General features: G+C 45.1%; 2 protein-coding genes across 10 annotated transcripts in view; both read left to right on the top strand.

The window, feature by feature from the left end:
- Positions 1 to 10,778, top strand: part of ppp1r3ab (protein phosphatase 1, regulatory subunit 3Ab) — a 28,762-nt gene extending 17,984 nt beyond the window's left edge. For 4 of the 8 annotated variants that reach the window (XM_086028572.1, XM_086028573.1, XM_086028571.1 and 1 more), the window contains 7 exons: positions 3,359 to 3,570; positions 4,425 to 5,263; positions 5,614 to 5,678; positions 5,754 to 5,839; positions 7,085 to 7,897; positions 7,970 to 8,218; positions 8,295 to 10,778. In XM_086028572.1, the coding sequence (XP_085884698.1) occupies positions 3,520 to 3,570; positions 4,425 to 5,263; positions 5,614 to 5,678; positions 5,754 to 5,839; positions 7,085 to 7,897; positions 7,970 to 8,218; positions 8,295 to 9,755 (3,564 nt within the window). In that variant the 5' untranslated portion in view covers positions 3,359 to 3,519 and the 3' untranslated portion in view covers positions 9,756 to 10,778. Of the gene's footprint in view, positions 1 to 3,147; positions 3,288 to 3,358; positions 3,571 to 3,923; positions 4,141 to 4,424; positions 5,264 to 5,613; positions 5,679 to 5,753; positions 5,840 to 7,084; positions 7,898 to 7,969; positions 8,219 to 8,294 lie in introns of those variants that run through there. The other 4 variants (XM_086028574.1, XM_086028575.1, XM_086028577.1 and 1 more) reach the window with 4 other exon arrangements.
- A 667-nt stretch (positions 10,779 to 11,445) lies between these two features.
- samtor (S-adenosylmethionine sensor upstream of mTORC1) lies at positions 11,446 to 18,115 on the top strand. Of its 2 annotated transcripts, XM_086029564.1 has the most exons (6): positions 11,446 to 11,775; positions 14,398 to 14,539; positions 14,668 to 14,799; positions 15,032 to 15,146; positions 15,964 to 16,292; positions 16,402 to 18,115. In XM_086029564.1, exons 1-6 carry the CDS (start codon positions 11,616 to 11,618, stop codon positions 16,688 to 16,690), a joined length of 1,167 nt encoding a protein of 388 aa, XP_085885690.1. In that variant the 5' UTR covers positions 11,446 to 11,615; the 3' UTR covers positions 16,691 to 18,115. The 2 variants fall into 2 exon arrangements, with proteins under 2 accessions (XP_085885690.1, XP_085885689.1); XM_086029563.1 differs by having other exon boundaries at positions 15,964 to 18,115.
- The last annotated feature ends 92 nt before the right edge of the window (positions 18,116 to 18,207 follow it).

Genomic DNA, 18,207 nt, shown 5'->3' with positions numbered 1-18,207 from the left:
TAATAATGATAATATCATAATATCATGAGCCTAATAATATAATTGCACAAGTCATTTCAATTTACTGCCACAAAATTAATTTAACAAATAACAAATTTACCTGCTAAAAATTGAGTTGTTCTATGTGTCAAACTTAAGTCACGGCAATCCGCAAAATCGGAATCCAGGCAATTGGACTCTTCTTATTTGTCAAATTTATTTTAGTTTTTTTCTTGTTTTCCCAAAAATAATTCAGGCACTCATGCTACAGCATTAGTCTAATGTTAAGTTTATTATTGCCGTTGAACTTTGCAGTCGTGTATCCGCGCACGCCAATCATTCTGTGAGCCGTTTCGAATAATTTCACCCTCTGGCACGGCTAAATGACAACCACATTATTAAAAACACTTTTGTGACCGAAAACTACAACAGAAAACAGTGTTAAATAAACCAAAAACAAGCCTGATTAGTGTATCGTAGTTGTTGTTTTTCTTTTTCGATCATAATAGACAGTATATGTACATAATATTCGGAAATACAAAGTAAAGCAAACAAAAGGGTCAATATTTCATCAGTCTAATGCATGAAATGTACTTACTGTTGCAGTGAAGTGAAGCCTGCGCTCAGTGCCTCCAAGTGAGGAGGAAGATGCGACGAAGAAGCTACCTGAGTGGGAGGCGCCACAAATTAGACGAGGGGGGGGGGGGGGGTTGTGGGAAATGAGCAAATGAGCAGCTTAAGATCTATTTATGACTTGATTGTTACATTTCCCCTAAATAAATATATCAGAGAGAGAGAGTCACATGAGACACAATCGAGTATAAATACACAACAAACAAACAAGCAAGCGTCGTTTATATTTGTCTTTGGGACAGGACAAGTATAGTCTGCGCGAGTGCGCGTCCTCATTTAGAACGTCTGTCAGGCCCGTTATCAAAGGCTGATTTCGTTGTTGGAACAGCAAACGGGAAGTAAATTGCAATCGGAGGAGGTTCGGGGGGACAGAAGTTGATGTTTTTTGTTTGTTTGTTTGCTTGCTTGTTTGCTTTTATTGTTTAAAGTGTTCCGCTTTTGTAAGGACAAGAAGGAGCTTGCACCCTTAAAGCGGAAGTCAACCCAAACATATTTTTTTTCAAGAATATGTTCCCAGCAGGCCCACTAGTTGAAACACGGCATTCTGATTACTTTTGCGTTTGTGGAATTTAAGCTAAGCAGCAAAATGCACTCGTTTTTGGCCATCTCTGGGGTGGCCATTTTGTCTTCTGTCGAGTGAAAACGACATCACAATCGCGCACAACGACCAATCACGGCTCATATTCAGAAAACAGGTCAGCCGTAATTGGTCGTTACTTGAGCAGTTGTGATGTCATTTTCAGTCGACAGAAGTGACAAAATGGCCGCCCCCAAAGACGGCTAAAAATGAGTGGATGAACTCTTGTTCCACAAGCGCAATATTTGGAGAGCCAACCCCTGAGGTCCCAGACTCTACTTCCTCGAAGGAAAGTGTGTCGTTGAAATTGAGGAGGCCGTTCTAATGTTGATCGCCGTCTTGAGAATTTCCTCAAAGCCATGCGGAAGTAGTTGTCATACTGTAATACCCCCCCCCCCCCGCCCCCATGTACAAAGGACTGTCTTGCATTAAAAAAAATCCACCTTCAAAGATGGCACTAAACTGCTGAACAGCAATCCGCCACAAAGTACGAGAACTCGTTTTGTGCGCATTTTCACAAAAATCAACTCAAAAGATTTCCATTTCAAAAAGATTTCATTTTCATTTTGTCCTGCTCGTCATTCAAAATCCCCAAGCGACTGGGGCTGCCTCACTCACCCCGTGCGGAAAAGGGCTCATATTTCGAGGCATCGTTATGTCAATCAGTAATTAAAGCACTGATAAGCTGGGAGACACGCGGCCATGATGGTAAACTGAGAGCCTGGGTGCCATAAAGCATGCGTCACATGACCTTCCTCAGGTCAGAGAGTGCATGCTGCCCACCACAGATGTGAAGACGAGAGCTGCGTTCCAGGATGGTTGGCAGGTCTTGAGTTTTCAGACCCACTGCGCTGGGACGTCACTTTGAAACGGCTGGTACAAGTCGGGTAAAAAAAAAAAAATTAAAAAAAAAAAAGGGGAGCCCAACTTCACTTCACTTCAATCTGATGTCACTCGACAATGTCGACCGCCATGGAGGAAACGGACCGTGAATGGATAAACATACTTTACGCGATTATCAGCATCTGTTTAGCGATCTTTATTCATTCTTGCTCAGGCTGTAAAAGTGAAGGCATTAACTTTTGGAGATTAATTAAAATTGTATAAAGGAAAATTAACTCAGTTAACTCGGTGTTATTTAGTGGCAGCTGGCCTCTGCTCACTTTGCAGCCAAACTTCGAGGAGAGGCACTGACGCAGGAACAGACTTTCAGGTCGTTTTACTTTCAAAAGTTGCTCGACGGCTCATTGGAGAAATCCCAAATAATTTGTGCACTTTGCAAAGCCAAATTTGAATACCATATTGGTTGGACGTCTTTGGCATATCGTTCAACGGCAGGAAAAGAATTTTTTTCAAGGATCAAAGAAAGCGATTAGAACAGTCTTTGAATTTAAATATACCCCCCCCCCCCCCGCACACACACACATTAATTCCACAATTTTACTCAAGTAAATATCCGTCCCAAACTTCGTAGAAAATAGCAGTAAAAAAATGCGATTAATCGTGATTAATTAAGAAAAAATTTGCGATTAATTTGTTTAAAAAATGTAATCGCTTGACAGCACTAATATTACACTAATTTAGTTATTCGACATAACTCCACATGCTGCTCCGTGATTTGCACTAACCGCATACCACCATTTCTCTGCATGAAGTTATTCGGTGAAATGTATGAAATGCTTTGAAGATACGATATGCCTTTATTTATATAAATAAAGGAAATTATGAAGGAAGTTTTGCTGGAGGTAAAAATGTGCTGTGATAAACCAGAACCTAAAACTGTTTATCGGAATCGGCCATTTTGTTGTTGTTTGCGTTTGCCTTGGGACACTTTGAGAGCGCGACTGCTACAATTCAAGTGCGACACATTTTCAATGATTATTTCTTAACTCATCAGGGCGTGAATAAAACTAGCCAATCAGAGACAGTACAGACAGAAGGCGTGACCAAGGGTTGTGTCAATCATTTGCTCACGCTCGGCCACTCAACAACAAAGGAGACCATTAGTTTCTTGGCCAGTTATTTACAAAAAAAGTTCAAAAGAAGGAATTGGAAAGCTCTCTACTTCATATCAAGTGATGTAAAGTTGCTGTTTTAGGCACGTATCGCTGCATATGGACGGCTGCAATTGATTGACTCTCTGATGTTTTCATTGATCGTATATTCCAGAAATCGATCGAACCGGAAACATTTCGTTTTTGTCAAGACTACATCATGAAGGAGTCACGCTAGCAGTGTGGCCTCATGCGCGTGGAAGCGGCGAGGGAGGTGTGAAGTGAGGCTTCATTCAAGAGTTGCGAGCAGCTTCAAGACCACGGCAGGCAGCTTTCATGATGAGTGACAGGCCCATTTACAAAGATTACCGTTTGTGCTTGAGAGAGGTAAGTCGCTTCTTTAAAGCCGGAGAGAGATATTTTGTGCCGAGCAGCTGAGACGCAGGCGTCTAATTGAGTCACTGACAGTAGTTGTGAAACTATTCTTTTGTGTCTGCTTTGCCGCCAGTGGCAAAGTCGTGCACACCAGAAGGTGCCGTAATGATTATATCACACGATACACAGTTTGTGTATCGTGTTTGTTTGCTAATTTAATTGCGAAAAAACACATTGCATACATTTTTGTTGTTCCTTTGTGGGGAAGTTTGGAACGGATTAATAACATGACCATTCATTTCAATTAGGAACGATGATTTGAGACTATAGTTCAGCGGTTCTGTTTTCATAAATTGCAGTTAAGTGAAGCGAGATGTTGTGTCCCATTTTAGTGTGCGCTCTTTGAGCCAACCGTAATGCCCCCTTTTTTTCCCCTCTATGATGTCATAAGGCCTTTTCAATCTTCATAGGGTTAAAGAAAGTTCTTGATTAGCTCAGTGAGGCAAAGCGCTAAGCTTTGTGGCGCCGGTACGATACGGACGCGCTTGCTCGTCACGGCTCCGAGGGGAGGAAGCAACACAGGTAATAGAAAATAATAAAAATTTTAAAAAACGTACGATAGACGGATAAGTTATTGTGCTACGTGCAACTTGCACTTATCAGCGCGATGGGATTCCCGTGAGTCCGCGAGAGCCTCGACCAAATGATCTTGACTATTTTCCCCCCCCCCGCCACCGCCGGACCTTTGACTACTGCACATACTTCAACTCCCTTCCCGCCTATTTTTAGCGTCGGCCCTTGCAACAATGTCATGCGTAACTCGACGCCGTCTGTTAAGTCACGGCTTGTTGAATGTCACTCGACAGAGGCGGAGGCGTCGCGATCACCTTCCTGTCCACTCTTCCCAGCCCAGCGGCCCCATGGACGTTGAGGGACAAGCCAGACTGTCCCGGGCCTGTCGCCTGCTCCCGCCGGGCCCGGACGTGGACGTGGACGAGGACGAGGGCGACGGCGAGCTGGTGATCAGCATCAGGCCCAAGTCGTCGCCTCTGCCGCGGAGAAGGAGCTCGCTCTCCGACGAGGACTCTGAGCCCGAGCTGCCGCCTTGCGCCTCCAGGAGGGTGTCCTTTGCCGACGCCAAAGGTCTAAGTTTGGTGCAAGTGAAGGAGTTTGATTTGTGGGACGTGCCCAATCCGCCGGGAATGGAGTTGCTGGATGGCGAGGGAATATCTACGGAGGAGTACTGCCTCTCTCCTCTGACTTTCCAATCCCCGTTGTCCCCGGAGGATCTGCTGGTTAGGGTCCGGGAGCGGAAAATCGAGTTGGAGTCCCTGGAGTTGATCCCGGGAACCACCACGCTGAAGGGGCTGATCCGCGTCCTCAACATGTCCTTCCATAAAGCCGTCTACGTGCGGACCACTTTGGACTGCTGGGCCAGCCACTTTGATCTGCTGACCGAGTACATCCCCGCGGCGGGCGACGAACACACGGACCGCTTCTCCTTCAAGCTCACCTTAGTGCCACCCTTCCGAGAGCAGGGGTCCCGAGTTGACTTTTGTCTGCGGTACGAGACGCCCGTGGGGACCTTCTGGGCCAACAACGACAACAGGAACTACGTGCTGTTCTGCCGCCAACGAGCGAAAGAGCAGAGGGACGATTCCCAGAAGCAGAACGGCCAGAAGAAAAGCTGCCTAAAGACCGTGAGGTACGATTTGACGCGATCTGTCGGCATGCTCAAAAGTGTTGTGTGTGTAATTTGTGATTCTTTATAAAAGTCAGTCATGCGGGTACCTGGCTCACTGCATAGGTTGTTGACATAGAAAGATGAACAACACATTGTGGACTAAGAGAAATCGGATAATATTCTCACAGGTTTCTCACCACAATGTTTGGGAGTGACTGATGTGAATCTGCCAAAATATTGATCAACTCAACTCGCACCAAAAGTGCTTCTTGCGATTGCAAAGTCTGTTAACAATATATATATATATATATTTTTTTTTTTAAACTTGTGACTGGACATTGCAAATCAACTGTTTGTGTTTTAAATTGTAGACTCGATAGTCAGAACTTTGTGGGCGACTCTTCGGAAAGGCCATCCCAGGGAAACCTGTCAGCAGGTACAAACTCTATCTATATATCAATGGCTCAATGCATTTATGAAAAAAATAACAAAGCCTTTTTGCGCGCCACAGATGGGTCAACAAATGGAGAAAACGTTGACAATGAGCAAGTCGTCCAAGCTCCTGATCAGTCGGAAGAAGACGGGAACAATTTGCAGGTACGCTGATGACTACAACTTCGTAATCAATTTTGCACCACATTAGTCTTGATTTTTACTGTTCAATTTTGGGCTACATCAAAGCAACAGGCATTATTTATCAGCTAAAAACAGCTAATGGAGCTAGAGTAGAATTGAATTCTGTTTAATTACTGTAATTGGATTCACTCCGGATCTCTTTGTAGACTTTGTGTTAGATATGTATTTGTCGTGACACAAATCCTGGAATGTTTCTGACACATCTGGGAGTTAAAAGCGGAAGTAAAAAATGTCTTTGATTTTGTTCTGTGGAAATTGATGAATCCACTTTTCATCCGTCAAAGGGCGCAGCCATTTTGACAGTCTGCTGCCACCTGCTGTTGACAGAAATTGATGTCAGAGCCCCCCCTCTTTTTTTATCCTTTAATAATCTTTGATATCATTTCATCAAGTTTACAACATAATTAAAATTGGAAAGGATGCCATTTTTCAAACATTTCTCCTTATTCATAAATAACTGATTTCAAGCAGTATGTCTTCTCATTAATATTTGATAATATTCAATATAAGATGTGCCAATCGGGTCGGTGCTGCAAGTGGGTCTCTGTTGTCTTGAATTTAATAAGGACAACGGATTGCCTCCCGATGTGTGCGCGTCTTGTGGCCGCCTCTTCATTATGTTGGCTAAGTTGGAATTCAGCGACAGTATTGCGCTGTTTTTGATACATTACGTGTAGTAATGATTTCCCACGTGTAATATGAAACCCTAGTTAGACGTATTTTTTTTTCCAGAATTTGTTCTATGCAGGCCCACTAGTCCAAACACGGCATTCTGATTAATATTGCGTTAGTGGAATATGAGAAATCCACCCGTTTTTAGCTAGCTCAGGGGGCGGCCATTTTGTCACTTACGTCGACTGAAGATGACATCAAAGTTGCTCGGGGCTCAGGTAACGACTCGCCTGTTTTCTGAAGCTGAGCCATGATTGGTCGTTATCTGAGCAACTTCGATGTCATCTTCAGTCGACGGAAGTGACAAAATGGCCGCCCCCGGAGCTAGCTAAAAACGGCAGGATTCCTCCTATTACACAAACGCAATATGAATCAGGATGCCGTGTTTACATACTCTGGAAAAAAAAAGTATGTTTGGGTAGACTTCCCTCTTTAAAGGCAGCCGTTTTATTTCAGCCATGTTACAGGGCGTTCATTTGAGCATCAAGTAAATAAAAGTTGCGATTCATAATTCTCTCTCTCGTCGATGGACAGGCTGAGAACAGGCGGAACTGCTGCCGAAGAAATCAGCAAAAGGTGGCTCGGATGGCTCGGGTGAGGGACTACTTTTCTGGAACCGACGGCGTCCTTGGTGACAATGTATCACGTCCGGACGACAAAGAAGAAATCGCACCGGGTGATCGGGCAGATGTGCAGTCTTGCTCTGAAGAGGAACCGAAACTTGAAGGGTCTTATGGTATGATAGAAAAAACTTTCAGGGAGACACAGGCACCTAATGAACCACAAACGCCCGAGGATGCCGTTTTGACTTCATCAATACAAGGCGATGCTAGCACAGACATGTCGAATGATGAGCCTCCTCCCGCTGAACATTGCAACACGTTTGCCTCCGGGGCTGACGAGACGAATGACGGCTGCCGAAATCAAAGCAACGGCTTCGCTTTTGAAAAAGTGGTGACTCCTCTGTACCGCCAGATGCTTGGTGGACGGAAGCAAAATGATCGGGCGTGTCCAGAACCGACCGAGGGAGAAGACGGTTCAACCGGCCGTGAAGTCCAAGAAAATTGTATCGGGAAGAAAAACCACCAAGCTCGCTTGAAGCCTGCAAACTGGTCGGATGCAGAAGATTCTGTGACCAAATCAAAAGACGATGAACAGGAACATGTGAAGGAGAAGTCCACGAAAGATTGCGTTGATGCTAATCTGAATGTTCCTCTCCCGGAAAACGGCACATGGAATGGTGCAGAGGATGCTTTTGAAAGTAAACTATCGGCTGAAAGAAACTCAAACATAACCGAGATTTGCAAAGAGATGAATTTGCCATCAGGGGTCTCGCGCGCAATTCAGGTATCCACGCGTCTGCCAACGCACGAACTGTCGGCTAAAACTAAAAATGTGTCGCCTTTGTACCCTTTTCAGAATCTTCTGAGCGACAACCTCGATCACCAGGCCAGTTCGGGATGCGCCGACTGGTCCGAAACAGACGATTCTGTGGCGCAATCAATGGAAAATGCACAGAGCCATGACGACACTTTGGAAGATGTGGTCAAGAACTCAACGAAAGAGTGCTTGGATGACAAAACTAGGAATGGTACTCAAACAAGCATAAGCCTAATTGAGAGGAACACGGATAAGGCTTTCCCGTCGGGGGGCTCGCAAACCTTTCAGGTACCAACATGTGTGCCAATGTGTGAACCCTGACGCAAAACCCCAAAATGATGCCCCCGTTTTGTCACCTTTTCAGAGTCAGCCAGAGCCTGTTGGCGACAGCGCTCATCGCCAGGCCAGTTTCGAGGCCGCAGGTGCAGAAGACGCTGTGACAATATCGGGGGCTACACAGATTAATGAGCGTCTTCAGGAAAACGCGGTCGAGAACTCAAGCGAAGAGTGCTTTCGCACCGATTCGAAGCTTACACTCCCTGAAGACACGTTGAATAAGGCCGATCCTGCTATTGAGAGTAAATTACCGGATCAAACCATCAAGGGTCAGTCCGAGCCTGTCAGTGACCGCGAAGACCGCCAGGCCATCTTGGATCATGCTGATGGGTCTTACCCTGCTATCGCTAGAACGCCTCCGAAGATTTTTCTTGAAACCCGGGGGGAAACGTGTTGCACTGAAGATGACAGGAAGCCCAGTTTCCAAGACGTTGAAGTCGCATTTTCAAACATGTCACAAACAGTCCATCAGGGTCCTTATAGATCAGCGGTGACAGACAAGGCGCAAGACTGGGATGGCAAGGTGGAGGGAGAGGAAGTGAACCTATTGCAGGATGAGAGTGGACGGAACCAGCACTGTCCAGGAATGGAGGAACCAGACGACCTGGAGGAAGCAAATGAGATGGCGTCTCCAGAAGCGGAAGAGCCTGAAGATGTCGCAAAAGAAGACGTGAAGATGATTTTTGACATTGGTGGAGATGTCGGAGGAGCTGGAGAACACTTTGCGGGGATGCAGAAAGGCAGAGTAGAGGTGGAGATGCGGGAGGAGGTCGGCGATGAAGACGAGGCGGATGCAGAGTTGGTAGCTAAGGAGCGAGCCGACGATCCGGGGAACAAAGAGCAGAAAATCCCAGGCGATGACGCAGAAGGCAAAGACGACGTCACGAGGTCAGACCTTGATGGAAACAAGCGCACGGAGGCTTGCTTGGGTCACCTGCGGCAGGTCGACGGCGCCGCGGAAGAGCCCACGGAACGGAATCCAGACGGCGAGACTGCCCACGAGCAACCCGAGAGCGACGGCGCCTCGGCGGAGTCCGACTCCGATGACGAGGTGGAGCTCTACATGCGCTGCCTGCGTGCGGTCCAAACCAAAGACCAAAGCGCCGTGGCCCGTTTCAGCCTGAGCAAAAGGCCCTCTCTGAGCAGGTGCAAAGCGCTGCACTCGCCCATGCCGCACATCAGCGAGTCTGTGGATGAGGAACATGGCGGCTGTCGTCAGGTCAGCCGGGAAAGCGCGCAAGCAGGCAACGCCGCAGCTCAGTCGCGGCCGACTGAACCCGAAAGCGCCGGCAAAAACGCGGCAGGCGGAGAGACCGGTTCCGGCAGCTCTCTTTCCAAAATGTTGTTGTACGTCACCTTGTTAGCGCTGTTCGTAGTCACGGCTTATTATTACGACTTTCTCGCATGTTTTGGCCTCTACATGATTTCTGTGGTGTGGCTCTTGTGTCAAGGGGAGAAGCAGCCCATTAAAGACAACTCAATGGGCTAAATTCCATTCAGAAAAATGTATTCCCTGATCAAAAAACAAAACAATAAAAAAAAAACAGCATAGACCAGCATGGTTTAATTGTTTACATCAAGGTCTTGCCAGCCCCAAAACAGCCAAGATTCAAACAGCCCAACATTTGGTCGCTAGGCAACCGAACTGAACAGAGCCATAGCCGCCCAGCGTGGTTAGCATGTTGCAGGAGCCCAGCCAGGAGCTGGTGATAGTTGGGTGACCAGCTGATCTGGCCGGTGTCACCAACATTTTGGTCTATGGTGGGGTTTTTTTTCCAAGCAGGGTTGCAGTTGTATTTGAAATTCCAATGTAACATTCACATCTGTTGTTCATTACAAGAGATTTTTTTTTTTGTTGGGGTTAACCCAAACACTGTACCTCGTCAAATTCAAGTGTTTTGCTCAAGTGTAAGCAAGAAACATACTGGCTTTTGAATGATTTTGTTCAACAAGAAACCCGATGCATCCTTTCAGGCTGTTTGCTTTTATTTGTAACTACCATTTTAGTTTAGTCGCTGGGTTGTGTGCATTGTCCACTTGAATGAATGAAAACGCCACGCGGTTCAGATGTGTGGTCAAGGGTGTCTGGAAAGTCAATCTGAGGTGAACATTTTTAAGACATTTTCATTCAAATTTAATGCAACATCCTGAGGGGTGGAGTCAATTCAAATTGAAGAACTGCTACATGTATAAGAGAGACTAATGGACAACTAATCGATTATCAAATTGATAAATATTTTCGATAATCGTTTCAACTTGTTTAATTTAAAACTAATCTAAATCCTCAGAAATCCAGCTTCCCAACAGTGAATATTTTCCCGATTTCAGCGGTCATTCATGAAACCAGACTCAAGTCGCATTGAATCAAAATAAAACATTCTCTTTTGAAAACAGTGGTCAACATTTTTGCCTGTTTTCTGACATGTTACGGACTATAACGGTTACTACATTTAATTTGTTTGCATTGTCAATTTGACATGTTCCGTTTTTGAATAAAGTGTTTGAAAATTAATATGCTTCTTAATCCAATTATTTGATTCATTAAAATTGTGGCAGCCCCACATGGTTAAATGAATATGGATGGTATGCGTACGTGTATATTGGGTGGAAAATTACCCAATTCCTGGTTCGATTCGGTATCGAACACTTATCAAACCCATTTAACACTCAAGCCATTTCAGCCTTCTACCACAAGAAAAAGTATCGAACACTTATCAAACCCATTTAACACTCAAGCCATTTCAGCCTTCTACCACAAGAAAAAACACGGGAACCACAAAGCCCTGAAACGTCCACGTGAGGATAATGCTGCATATATACTGTATAAATGTACCTGCATATAAAGTGTTGCATTTATGAAATCGAACTGCTACAGAGCACCACAGATTTAGTTCGTACACAGAAGACAGTTTATGCATGTTACAAAAACATTTTGAATTCTGAACAAAAGACGATTGAAGCTTTCAAATAGAATAGTCAATATTTACTTGAGGAGTCCTCATTCCAAACAAATTATGCCCCGGGCAATACAACAAAGTTTGGATGAATGTAGGTATTCCGTTGCATTTAGGGGTAGGGAGCCGATATTTACGAGGTGTCTTGAATGTGACAGCGGAGAACCGGTGGTTTCCTGGCTTGCGATTGGGCATCGCGCTGTCATTTCTGAGCACATGTGAGCCACAAGCAGCCAATCGGCTAACTTGTTCTTGGCACGTTGGGCCGCCGGCTCGCCGGTGGAAAGCAGCTGTGTTGGGTGGAGGTGGGGTGGGGAGAGGAAGAAGTCAGCCAGCCAGCCAGCCAACCAACCAACCAGCCACCCACCAGCAGCCGAGCTCACCCCACCGGTGCGATGGACCCCTGCGACGACGTTGAGACCGGGGAGACGGACAAACACCGGGCACTCTTCTACGTGCCTATTCCAGACGCGTCCCCGGCTAAGAACGAGCAGGAAAAGCTGTCGGGGGTGGTGAAAAACGTCCACAGAAAGCTCCGCAGGAAATACAGAGAAGGTGAGGCCCTCTCGTCTGCTTTGGGCTAAGCCGAACGCTTAGCGTCTCGAAATGACAAATTATCGCTTTTTTTCCCCCCCCTTCATGTTATCATGAGTAATGTTTGAAGCCCCCACACGTTGGGTGTCGTCTCCTTGGGGCCGCGAATCACCGAGGGAGGCCACAGAAATCACTGACGATGAAATGAAAACACAAAACAGGCTAGCGTTTGTGCTTAAGCGTAACTCGACGCTGAAAGTAGAACCGCGACGACCACAACAGGTTCCATTTAGTCCAATTAGTTGGACTCCTTTTGATGGGTGATGCAATGCACGAGCGTGACTAGCAATTGAATAATCATTTTTGAAATGCACACGCAGGAAAGTGTTGACAGGGCATTTAATGTTGGAACGATGTGTTAAACATGAACCAGCACTTGACTAAAGGTTAGCCTGGACAAACACCTGTTGAAGAACTTTGAAATGTTGACTAGTTAAAAGTAAAACCGCAGTAACTTTTAAACCACACTCACTTTTTATTATTATTTTTATTAAATAGTTGCATCTCATTTTACGGACAGACATTGCCTCAGATAGTGAAATGGTAGCCATACATTCTAAAATGCTTTCATTTTATTATAATTTTTTGTTGGCACATTTCCCTTGCTTCCATCAGAGTCGCTTTTAATTCTTGCAAGCTCGTTTCTGACCTTTCTTTGCTGAATCATACTTTCTGCCTTGCTTCCCTTCTGACTTCTTGTCTGCCATCCTTCCCTTCAAACTGGCACCCCCCTCCCCCCGCGCATCTTTTCCAGCCTGACCTCCTTTTGACTTTGCCCTCTTCTTATTTTTCGGCATCCTTCTTCCTTCACTTAAAAGTCTACCGGTACTTTCCTTCCTGCCTTCCTTCCCTCAACTGTTCTACCTAAACTGTTTATATTTGGGGTTGTGTAGTTTGTATTGCATCACACTGAGAATGCCAGTCCGGAAAAGAGCATGCACCGAGATGGGCATTGTCTTTTAAATACCCGACATCATTTATTGGAGCTACTGTATGAGCTAAGCATTTGAAACGTTTTGTAGGAGGTTAAGGCAATAACGATTATGCACCCCAAAAAAAAAAAAAAAAAAAAAAAGGCGATTCATGCGAGGGCACATTCACGCTAGGTCGTTCTATCATTCCTTGTCAGTTATACAAGATAACCAAGTTGCATAATACAGATAAACATAGATTATCAGTAGTTCATGGAAAGGTTTGTAAATAGAGGTCCGTAGAGGAAGTCATGTGGGCCTGAATTTGCAGGAGAGTCTTGAGGGTCCCTGGCTGAGAAAAATGTCTAAGTTAGTTATTTTGGAGGCGCCGCTGAGGGGAAAAGCCGAAAGGATAACAACAACTGTGTGCTAGCTAACCACATGATTGGCTAACAAGCAAAGTGTGATCTGCTTGAATAACCTCAGTCCGAGGCTGCCGCCGCCGCTGCTGCTGTTTACGACCGCTAAGTTGTGTTGCTTCTCTCAAAATGTGCTCTCGCGGTGGCCGTATGCTTTTTTTTTCATGAGTGGGTGAAAAATTCCGGTGAATATGTAGGGGGGGGGCGTTAAGATGAAGTTAAGATGTGTCATTTCTTTTAATATAAACTTTTTTTTTTGGTCATAAGAAGACAACCATTGCAAAATAATATGATTAAAAGTATGACATTTTATTTATTTATTTATTTTAAAAGTCCGTTTTTTTTCCTTTGAATAACAAAAACATGTTTGTTCAATTCAAGGTTAATGAAACCCATTAAAAAAATAACGACAAAATCAAATTCAAAAATGTTGACTGAAAAGATCCTCTCTTCTTTCAAAAAAGACTTGATCTGCGAGTCTCGTACATGGGCGCCCGTACAAAACAAACACTGAATCAAGTGTGCAAAAATGTTACAGCGTTTAACCCTTTCATGCAAAGTGGTCACTACAGTGGAGAGCTATTTAAAAGTTTCTTTCGCCTATATTAATTAAACTATAAAATATATTTTAAATAATAACATGAAATCATAACTAATGCATGAAAGGGTTAAAAAAAAAAAGTTTAAATTGAGATGAATTAATATAGGCGAAAGCAACTTTTAAAATAGCTGTCCACTGTAGTGACCACTGTGCATGAAAGGGTTGAGTACTGTGCAATTGTATTTGATTTTGACAATATATTTGCATTTCATCTTTTTGAACAGATTGTTTTGGGTTGTACGGCTAAAGCTTTAACTTAATACATTTTAATTGATTCATTAAGTATACTTTCTTTTTATTAGATTTTTTTCTTTTTTTTTTTCGTTTGACGATATTTAAGCACAGTATTGGTGTTTTTGAATTGTGCATAATGTTGCAGTGGCCTACAGTAATACTGAAAATGCTTTTCAGGAACTGCGAAGTGTAACTGTTGTCAGGATTATGCCAAAATGTATTTTCCCTAACTAAATTTAAATTCCCTATTAATGATCCAGCCTCCAATATTGTTTATTTCTGTGACTTCCCCTAAATTTCTGTCAATTCCCAAGGACAGTTTCCGGCCTCAAAAAAATGCCCCAGATTTCGCAACCTTAAGTCCTAAGCAGCTTCCCGGCTGTCATCAATCCACACCTTTCTTTTTTCCCCCCGACAGTGGGCGACTTTGACAAGATTTGGCGCGAGCACTGCGAGGATGAGCAAACACTGAGCGAGTACGCCGTCGCCATGAAGAACCTGGCCGATAATCATTGGGCCGCCAACTGCGAAAAGGAGGGACGCATCGATTGGTGTCACAGGTGAGACTTCCTGTTGGGACTGATCGGGACTCCCCCAGGTCACTTTACTTGGCCCACGCAAGTTTCGAAAAAAAAACAATGCGCGCCAAATAGAGTCGTTGAGACTGTGTTGTTTGTGCGCGCGGCAGCGTTTGCCAGGAGTATTTCCGGGATGGCGGCATGAAAAGAATGTTGGAGAAAGATGAGAAAAGTGCCTCTTTCGCCACCGCTCCGACTGAAGCGTCTGCGAGTGGACGGACGACATCTTCGTCTATCCAATGGTAAGATGAGTTCCGACTTTCTCAACATAGCATTTGTTACAGTACTACAGTGCATCCTCCTATTAGCGCTTGGCTAAGATGCCGCAAAACGGCGCCCACGCCCCCCGGCTGATAAGAAAGTAGTAATTGCCAAGAAAAGATGATGAATTGATGTGTCACGATATTTGTATGTCGGGGAAGAGTTGCGTGGATCATACAAATGTTTTGAATGCGAACATATCCTGTGTTGCAGTCGGGGCGGCCACGTGGGCAAAATTCGCCTCCTGGATGTGGGAAGCTGCTTTAACCCTTTCAAGAAGTTTGACGAGTTCCTAACAGTCGGTATCGACATTGTGCCTGCGGTCGAGGTGAGAGCGCGTTTTGGCTTCGTGTTGACGTGTGTCAAGATGCTTTTCATGCTGACTTTGATGCGTCAGGAGCAGGGTGATAATTGTTTTGGATTTGTCATCATACCTCGTTTAGAATTTTTTCCTTTTAGGCTTTTTTCAATTCGTTTTTAGAGCAGGTGTGTTAGTTTTTATTTTGTTGAAAAAGTTTCGTTTTAGTTTAAGTGACCGGTCACTAAATATTGTGTAATGAAATAAATGACAGCTCCCGAACGACTGTTTGACTTTCCTTCTTCTGGAAGCACAAACAGCTTTTTACCTATTTTTGATTTATTTTTTGAAGGCATTTTTTGTGTTTATTACGTCAACGAAATGTCTGATCAATTCTTGTTTCAGTTATTACGTTGGTTTTGGTTAACTATAACAACCATGGTCAAAAGTGACTCCAACAAAAGTGCACTGGCATTCTGTTGTCGATTTTTTATTTATTGATTTGTTTTTTCTCGATCTTTTAGCCGACTTTATTTTGTTCTATAGAAGTCAACAGCTCTGCTTGGGTGTGATCGGTAAAAATGAATTCATCTTTGAAAAATTTGTGATAAGCAACATCACACTGGTCCACTGCAAATTTCAAATCAGAGATGGCTTTTTGTCTCTTAATGTATTTTTGACACTGATTAAAAAAAAAAATTAGGGGGAGAGATTTTCCTTTTTTTTTCTTCAGGCAAACGTCTGAAAAGGTCCCACTCGGTTTTGCCGATTGTCTCGTGTCAGTGACGCGACCGAGGATGAAAACGACAAATAGCCTGACGCTGACGTTGCGCCGCTGTCCCTTCAGAGCGTGTACAAGTGCGACTTCCTCAACCTTCAGCTCCAGCGGCCCCTCCAGCTGACGGGCGACGCGGTGGACGCCTTCCTCCGCCACCTGCACAACCCCATCGACGCCCTGCCCGGGCAGCTCTTCCACGTGGTGGTCTTCTCCCTGCTCCTCTCCTACTTCCCGTCGCCCTACCAGCGCTGGATCTGCTGCAAGAAGGCCCACGAGCTGCTGGACCTGCACGGCCTGCTGCTCATCATCACGCCCGACTCCTCGCACCAGAACCGCCACGCCCTCATGATGCGCAGCTGGCGCGTGGCGGTGGAGTCGCTGGGCTTCAAGCGCTACAAGTACGTCAAGTACTCCCACATGCACCTCATCGCCTTCCGCAAGGTGTCGCTGGCCACCACCAGCGACCTGGTGTCGCGCAACTACCCCGAGATGCTCTACATCCCTCAGGACTTCCACCCCGGCGAGGAGGACGAGGGCGGCGAGGCGCAGGCCCGCTCCGACTTTGAGGACGACCAGCTGGCCTGGGCCTTCGCCGAGCTGCCCGACGCCTGCGACTCGGATTCCGGGGAGAGCCAGAGCGGCTCGGTGCCCGGCTTCCAGGAGCTGGAGGACCCCATCCTGCTCCAGACCTAAGCCGCGCCGCCCCTCCTCCTCTCGCCCGTCTCCCCTCTCTCTCTCTCTCTCTCTCTCTCTCTCTCTCTCTCTCTCAGTTCAACTGCTGCGCTGCCAAACGTAAACCTGCTGCATTCCCCTCCCCTCGCCCCGCCTCTCCTCCAAACGACTTGCACAGTGTGAAAGAGGGACGTTTACACAATATTTTCTCATGACGCTCTGCATATATTTTGATAAATAGATTGACTTTTTCTAAGAGTTGGAAAGTGAGCGCCCCCTAATATATCGACGCTTCCTGCTTCATCGTCCCCCGCCGTTGTCTGCATGCCGACGAGGGGTGCGCGCGTGGGGCCGCTGGGTGACAAGAACACCCCCGCCAGCCCCACCCCCCAAAAAAACAAAACAAAAAGACAACTTGAGCAGTGTGACGGCTGGTGATTGAGTTGAAGAGACTGAACAAGTGGACTCCGATGGGCTAGCTTGAAAATATTCAACGCACTCTTTTCAAAGACATTGGTGTTGTCCAGCGTTGCGTTGTTTTTAAATTCCTTAACGATTTATGCATCCTTAACAACAATGTGGTATTTGTAGCATTTTAGGATCATCTAACTGGAGTATTCGACTAATGTGACTTAAGTGTGTTGCTCATTGTGTCACAAGGTACTAATGTTTCAAAGTAGTCGTTTTTCGGAAGCCCTATATTGGTTATCCTTGTGTAATATCTCTTTTTTTTGTTGTTGTTTTCAAGCAGAGAAACGATACAAATTTGCTACTGCCAAACACACTTGGTGGCTGCAGTAACTTTCCATATGCCGCATCCTTGTATGTAAACCAGGGGTGAGCAACCGACGGCCCCGAGAGCGTTTGACGACCAGCCATGTGATTTAAAAAAAAAATTTTTTTTTAAAATTCAAACCACGTTTAATGCACAGATGCTCATGATGGAACAAAAGTATACGCCAAAAGGTTGCCCACCCTTGCTGTAAAACATTGGATGTATACAAGACTGAAAATCACCTTAACTGAAAATGTTTGCACTGGCTGAACCTCTGAAACAAGCGTGAGGCATTTATTATTTTTTTTAAAAAATCATATTTAGGCAATAGATGATGCTGAGGTTTTTAAGCTACTAGCTGACGATGGCGTTCGTTGGGTTTTTGTGCGTGTGAATGACGGCGTACTGGCACTTTATCTCACTGATCCCAAAGGGCGTTGCAAATTGTCCTATTTAGGACTATGACCAGCAAGGCGAGAAAGCGACACGTCCGGAGTTGCCTTGGAGACCATTACACCCCCCCCCTCCCCCTAAAAGATGTCACAGTTCGACAGCACACAACAGTTATTCTTGTCGTATAAGTTCATATCGCTTCTGTTTCAATAGAGCGTCACTCACAGCCAGTGGTAGTGTTATGGGGTGGTGCAGTAGTCTTCCAGTGTTTCCCTGAGACTCATTTGCATGGTTGATCAATATCATCAAACATTTTCAACAGTTTAGAACAACGTGTGCTTCTTGTATGGTTGTGTCTTTTATAAATGAATGTAAGTTGAAGGTGTCCGTGTTTTCTTTCTACCAATGAGAGTGTTGAGAGCATTGTATAGCGTTTTCGTGATTGTGTTTGAAACTCAGATGTAGTGATTAAA

Source organism: Filicampus tigris, chromosome 4, assembly GCF_054856515.1.
Source record: "Filicampus tigris isolate MCC_2025a chromosome 4, RoL_Ftig_1.0, whole genome shotgun sequence".
Taxonomy (NCBI): domain Eukaryota; kingdom Metazoa; phylum Chordata; class Actinopteri; order Syngnathiformes; family Syngnathidae; genus Filicampus; species Filicampus tigris.
Note: the sequence above shows the minus strand (reverse complement) of the source record. Positions and strands in the feature narration are given on the sequence as shown.